We start from the raw sequence: 7,452 nt of genomic DNA, 5'->3' as shown, positions 1-7,452 counted from the left end.
CTGGATAAGGAGTTTGTAAAAGAAGAATTTAAAAGGGATTGGATTTATTGGGAAAGAAAAGTAACCCGACTCACAACAACTTAGGGATCTGCGGAATGCATCGCTGAATGTATAAGCCAAGAACCAATATTCCCCAACATAAAGATTGACTAGTTTGATCCAGGGCAGGCAATCGTCAGATTCGTCACAGTGCGATGACGAAATAAAAAAAGACATCGTCATCCAGTATAATAACTCGGGCAGGTCGTCGTCTCGTCATCGACGAAAGAATGCACTACGAACGTCAATCCAAAATCGTCAACGAACCCCTTTGTCTTCATTTCGTTCGCTCCCCTTTCTCAAACGAAGGAGGCGTTTATTGTATATTCGCTTGCTATGCACAAAACGGCGAATGCCATCCCAGAATTGCTTGTGTTGGCGATTTAACCCGCACTTCTCAAGCTTCAACAATAGCTCTGTTGGTAAGCGCATAACGTTGACAATCCAGAGATCGTTTATTCAAATCCGGACACGTTTTGTTTTTTTTTTGTTTTTGTTTTTTTTTTCAAAGAAGGCTCATAATCTATTGACGCCACGGTTAATATTGTTAGTCCACTCAGAGCTCCCGAACGAAGAATCGACCATAACGAAGGAGGCTTCTTTGTTCGTCATGACGCCGAGCCTTTGTGGCGGACAACTGCAGCAAATCGTCATCCAACGCTGGTTGAGTGACGATGACGATTCTTTTTTTAGTTTCGTCGACGACTTTTTCCATTTGACGGTGACGATTACCTGCCCTGGTTTGATCAGTTCTGCGTATCTTAGGCTTCAATTCTAATTAGCTTCATAAGGTGCTTCTTTACTGAAAATGGATGTAAGAGTGACATTTTTCTGAAAATTTGTTCTATGCTTACTGTGATGAAAATTGCGAATTTTGCTGTTTCCAACACCGCTCACATCGCAACCATTTTTTCCTTAGCAACACCATTTATCCAAATACCTTTACTAGAAAAATGAATGCTTTCGACGTTTTGTCTCTTCGACGTTTTGTCCATTTTGACGTTTTGTCCCTTTCGACGTTTTGGCATTCGACGTTTTTGGATTCGACGTTTTGTCTTTCGACATTTTGTCCCTAAACCGACAAAATGATAAGCCGTTTCATTCAGTTATTTACGACGTTTTTGTACCGGTGTAAAATCGACTCAAGTAGTGTTTTGTTTTGATTCGTGGTTAAGTCACTTTGCCTCTCCATACAACGGAGCGGCGAAAGCAATGGTTAGGTTACGAAAGTTGAAAATCTTACTGAGCCGTTTTGTAAATCCTGAAATTAAACGTTCTAAAAGTGAAAATCGAGTTGGTTTAGAGCGGAACGTGTAGAATTTCGTCTGCCAAACACTTAGGATTGATAAAGTAAGTTTGTTAACTTTTCTGACTTGAGTTTGTTTGAATAAGTTCTCGAGAAATGTCGTGAAAGCGGGATTGTTATTTCTAGATTACTTTTCCAAACCGACGTAAGTAACTTTCATACGGTTTTGAGAAAATAAATTAAGAAGAATCACAACCTGTCTTCTAAAACTGTTTTCAAATGAATCCCCTAAACTTCTTGAAAACGACAAATTTGAAAATAAATTAATCTCAACACCCCTTAAGAACCAAATTGTAATTTTTCGTCCCGAAAGATGTTCAGAGGTCCTATTAAGAGTTTTTTTCATAGTTCTACGAGTTTTTTTTTGTTTCCGGAAAAAAACTGAATTCATTCAAACATTTATGAACATATTTATTCAAATTGATTTTTTTGGTTCTTCTAAATCGTCATGAAAAGGATGCCTGAGGTGTCCAAAATATAACCACATATGATTTCGTAGAAAAAATCAGGTAAATATCGTAAATTTTTATTCCTAAATGCAAAATATTATCATTAAACCTTTGTAAAATGTTTGCGTAATTTAGAAAAAAATATTTTCAGAGAACTAGAGTTTAAAAACGTACGGCAGTTTATCGCAAATCGTTAATGACATCTACATTTTTATCTATCAGCATGCATATAGAAAATTGAGTTCTTGAAGAAAATAGAAATCGCCATTTAACCCCTTCCCAGTGTCATTTGCCCTCGAGATCCGTTTTTTTAAATATCGTTACACTGCCCTAAATTGCAAGTCAGTACCATCTGTAAAAAATAGGCATTGATGTAACGTAATGTTTAGAGCGATAAAAGCAAAAAAAAAAAAGTGGCTCAGTTGGTTTTGATTAGAAGATCCTGATTAATAAATTGAGGACGTTTTTTTCACCAACATTTAAACTTTATTCGATTTTTGTTCCGAAACGTTCCATGACTGACTTTCCTTCCGAAATCGACCCAAGATCTCATCGGTTCTCTGTTTAAACTTATCGTTATCGCTCGTCGTAAGCAGATTGCTTATCCTGTCCAGTGCATTTTCGGCGAGAGAAGCTCGGAATTCCAGCTGATTTGATTTTTTCACAACGCTCTGTAGTTTGGCGTTGGTGGTTCGAATTTGCTCTTGAAGCTTTCGCCAGGAGCGATCGTTTTTGGACACTACGGTCGGTGTGGACTGGGCTTGATCCAAAGCTTTCCGAAGATCCTGGTTCTCCTGCTTAAGACGTTCGATTTCCTCTCGAATGCTTATTTCACCTCCGTTGATGGTGGGCTTGTTACGAATCCTGAGAGCTCGATCCGCGTATCGAAGGGTACTCAGAGTTTCGTCCACGTTGTAGTCAGCTGGCGACACGCAAGCAATCATCAGCGTGATGGAGTTACCGCCCAGTGAGTTCTGCAGCAACCTGGTCAACTTGGAATCCCTGTACGAAATGTACCCTTTGGTGTTCTGGTTCGACCCCAATGCAGCTATTACGTTCCCTAGAGCTAGAAGTCCTTTGTTGATCTGGATACTTTCGCGAAAACGATCGCCCACGGCCCGTGTCTTCTTGGATCGCTCTGATCCGGCCAAGTCTACCAGATGCAGTTTGGACATTGTCACGATTTGATGGTGTTTTATCTTCCTCACAGTCAATGTGAACATTGTGTGACTTCGATTGGATTCCTTATTCATTGACGTTGATGCCACGGCTCTTGCACTAGCACCTTGAATCATCCAACGCAGTGCTTCCTCGGCATTATTCACCGGAACTTCCGTCAATCCCGGGATAAACACACCCGATGCATCTTCTCTAATCCCGACCATTTTCTCGAACCTATTCCTGTACGACAGTAAATCGTACACATTCTCTTGATACAGTTCAACGAAGGAACACGTCACCGCACTCTGAAACTCTTCACAACCTTCAATCCGATCGAAAAGATCCATCATCGTCCTTGGAATGATTCCTTGATTAACGTCATACTTGCCCTCGAACGACGTTCCCATCGTATAGGTCTTCCCGGATCCCGTCTGCCCATAGGCCAGAATAGTAACGTTGAATCCCTCCAGAAGCTTCTCCACAATCGTCTTAACACTTTTCTCGTAGACTTCCAACTGGCTGCTGGACGGATCGAACACGTGATTGAACGTGAACTGCTCATTGCTTCGGACACATATTCGCGGCTCTTCTGGATCAATCTGCTCGGTGACCGTTTGGCAGCCCATTCGAATCTCCGATGGTAACAGGGGTCTTATTCGGACTGCAACCTGGACCGTTTCCGGAACCGATGCTATGCTATGGGCACTCATTGAGTTGGGTGATATATTATTTGGAATTTAATGGGGATTTTTCCTAATTTGTTCCAGAATTCTACCAAAATAAAACATTAGGGCGCAAGTGTAAATTTGACAGTTATTTGGATTCGAGACTTGAACAACATTGGTACAGATATCAATCGTAGTAGGTCAGAAACCATTCCAACGTGTAGGGTCGCCATGTCCTCTTCCACTGCTTACAGCCAGCGTATGGGTCATTGCACAAAAATCTGTGACAAAATTCCTTTTAGGGGTGGGAATTAGTCTTGGGTAATCGAAAAACGCTATAAATTTCTGGGAATGCTCACAAGGATGAAGTGGAGCCAACGAAAGTGGAAAGCTATCTATCGAGTGGCCTCACACCTCTCAACTCAAACTTTTGTAGCCCGCTAGCTAGTTGTGGCTTTTAAACTATAAGCCAACAGACTCAATAATAAGAAAACATCATAACTTCACTAGTTAAGCTGTTGGTTTTGATCATGGTTTTGATATAATGACTCATCCTAGTATCCTATGCTAGATAAGAATTTAACTTTCAAAAATCACATTGAGGGCATTCAAGCCAAATGTAATAAATATGTAAAATGTCTCTATCCCCTTATTAATAGAAAATCAAAACACTATGTCTTAAGAACAAGCTTTTGATATTCAAACAAATTTTCAGGCCAGCCATGTTGTATGATGTACCAATATGGACTAGCTGTTGTAATACCAGGAAGAAAGCTCTGCAGAGAATTCAAAATAAAATTTTGAAAATCATTCTGAGGCTTCCTCCCTGGTATAGTACCAATGAGTTACATAGAATATCCAATGTTGAAACATTGGAACAAATGTCAAATAAAATAATCAATAATTTCAGGCAAAAATCGTTACAATCTTCTATTGCCACGATTAATGCGTTATATATTTAGGTTAAGTTAGGTTAAGTATATTCAAAACGTTTTTTTTTCTCTTATAAGCAGGTGAAATCAACTCACCTGTATAAAATCTGAACTGCTACGGCATATGAAATGTAATATGTTGTTAACAAAATGTTAATGAAATCTTAAATTTGTTTTACTAACATCTGATAACACAGAACACCTAGTTATAAGAAATGAAAGTAATGTTTGGAAAGATACTAATAAAAAAAAGAAAATTCGTTCACTATCCCGTTCCACGTGTTGCGAAGATGAACTGTCGTGTTGGTTAGCTTGGGTCCAGTGAATCATGCAAGCGGCACGCCTTTGATACAATCAACCGATCCTGGTTAGAGCCCGCCAATGGGATTCAATTAGCGTGGGCTGTGAACACTTGTGCGTTTTCAAGCCTGGTACTTGTTTGATTGTAGGGTTTTTAGAGCATCAACTTTGCATTAATCAAGCACTATTTCACCGCACAGTATTAAAGGCATGCACTTTTTTGGTTTTCGGGGCTTTCACTTGGCTATCCACACTCGATTATTGCTCGATCTACAATAGCTCATTGTGTTCGAGTGCAGGATTCTGGACTTCGTATCGGTGCGACACTGTATGTGCGATATTGAGGAATGTCTTTGTGTGTGTTAGACAATTTAACGGCGTTAAGGTCATGGTAGCTGCAACACGGTAAATAATCAGCACGTTCGATTGAATAGATTGATCACTTGACTCAATTCAAAACACAAATCACCATGATTTGAAGAGTTTCTACTTTGGATTTGCTCTACTGTCTCTAGAACTAGACTCTGAAGTGAAAAGTCGTTGATTTTGAACATCATGTTTTTTGTATGAGAGCAATCATTGACAGCTCGTTGTAGAAAGTGATTGAGATCAATTCAATCCGTTTCAACAGATGCGAGTTAGTGTCGAGGTAAGATACTGGACTTGCACTCCGAAGGTTGGTGGTTCAAATCTGGGTCATGCGGAAATGTTTATTTTAACTTTTTTTTTTATTTCAAATCAAAACATGCAACGTTGAATTCAAGTGCTGTTACCTTGATTTTGTGAAGATTCAACAGTAGTGCAAATCCAAGTGCAGAACTATTGATAGCATGGTGCCTATTTTTTACCGTGAATTTATTCGGTTGCACTCAAGGAAATTTTTATTCCATTTTGTCGGCATAATTTCAAATTGTAACAAATCTTCCTCTCTCTTTTACTCTTACATAAAATTTGTAAACAACAAGGCCAGTAAACGTCAAAATGAAATGCAAAATCAAAACAGTGCAGAGCCCCATTCATGCCCTACCTAGTTGCCTGCTGAATATTATGTTTGCAATTCTTTCTTACGACATTCGCCGTAAGTGACCAGGCCACTGAAGTCTCCCGCATTTTACACGCTTAATGACATTCGTATCTTTATACACTTGATACAACTCGTGATTCATTTGTCTGCGCCACACACAATGTTCTAGTGTCCCTCAAAGTATTGCCCGCAGCACTTTATGCTTGAAACACCGCAGGCTTTCCGGTCTGCCTCTTTCAACGTCTACGCTTCGTGCCCCTAGAGAGGCACCGGAAGTGTCAATGTTTTATACAGGGCGAATATTGTTTTCGTTTGGAAGTTGCGGGACCTAAGCTGGTTACGTAATCCGTATAATGGCTTTCTAACAACCCTTTTAAACTTCATCACGGATTGATTTGTGTCGTTTCCTACACAATCTTCCAAGATATTCGAATCATGGCTACTTACTTCTTCTTGATCAACGCTCAGTATTTCATCATCACAAGTTCCCAATTTGTTTCCAAACTTCGAAGCAAGTTTAACATCACCAATATTTCGAGATTGTTGTACTCTTATATCACTCACTATGACCATCTTCAGTCCCTGCCTTACTTGAACCGTATATCTTTCTTTGAAGAAATGAGGATCAAACTTGGTCTCGTTATGCATGTGAACGCACTCTTGAAGAGAAATTCTCCAGTTCTTCCAATCTTGCTCAGGTCTTGATTTTGGCGTTCAACAGCGCCGTTGTATTGTGGATTCAATGAAACTGATTTGTGAAATTTGACCCTTTTTTCATCCCAATACCCAACGAAATCTTGGCCTTGAAACGGAGGACCGATGTCAGTTTGCAAGGCTAATGGCACTCCCCAGGTACAAAAAATCTTACACAACGCTTGATTAGTGTTTTTTGCATCAGTATACCACATTTCAATGGCAAACAGGTACCTTGAATATGTATCTAAGGCAACTAGCAATTTTCCAGAGCCGCAACCGGGGCTTGTTAGAAAAAAATATTTGCCAAGGACCATCGGGCAGCTGACAGCTAGACAGTGGAATCGGAGGATTCCTTCTGGATATCATCAGATACGTATCGCAGCTCCTGACATGCTTTTCAACGTCGGTCGACATACCCTGCCACCAGAAATGATCACGCATAACTCGTTTCATAGCCCCACAACCAATATGACCCTGATGGGCCCTGATCAGGTAGAATGATTTTTTCCTCCTTGAAGATGATGGGCTGCTTTAAGTTTGCAGGCCACATTCCAAACCAGAGTTGCTCGTTGTCACTATCAATGGACCAATGCACGAGTTCACTATTTGACGTTTGAGCGGTGCCGTGTTATTTACGTGATCATGGCAACGAGTGAATTCGGCACCGCTCAAACGTCAAATTAATGAACTCGTGCATTGGTCCATGCTTAAAATTTGCTGATTTGTACAGGTCGACTGCGATACAAATCGGATTATTCCATATCACATCAACATCATGCTGTCTACTCCATCACCAGTACATTGATGGCGAAAGAATATGGATATTACTGATGGGTTAAGTTTGACTTTAAATTAAGCAGATAAAATGGCAATTTATCTT

At 40.0% G+C, this 7,452-nt stretch overlaps 1 protein-coding gene across 1 annotated transcript; it reads right to left on the bottom strand.

The window, feature by feature from the left end:
- Positions 1-2,257: 2,257 nt before the first annotated feature.
- Positions 2,258-3,760, bottom strand: LOC110678884 (chromosome-associated kinesin KIF4-like). Its single transcript, XM_021852464.1, has one exon. It carries the CDS (start codon positions 3,663-3,665, stop codon positions 2,274-2,276), a length of 1,392 nt encoding a protein of 463 aa, XP_021708156.1. The 5' UTR covers positions 3,666-3,760; the 3' UTR covers positions 2,258-2,273.
- Between the last annotated feature and the right edge of the window lie 3,692 nt (positions 3,761-7,452).

The sequence above is a fragment of the Aedes aegypti genome, chromosome 3 (genome assembly GCF_002204515.2).
Source record: "Aedes aegypti strain LVP_AGWG chromosome 3, AaegL5.0 Primary Assembly, whole genome shotgun sequence".
NCBI lineage: Eukaryota > Metazoa > Arthropoda > Insecta > Diptera > Culicidae > Aedes > Aedes aegypti.
The sequence above is the reverse complement of the archived record's forward strand: the minus strand, read 5'-3'. Positions and strand labels throughout refer to the sequence as shown.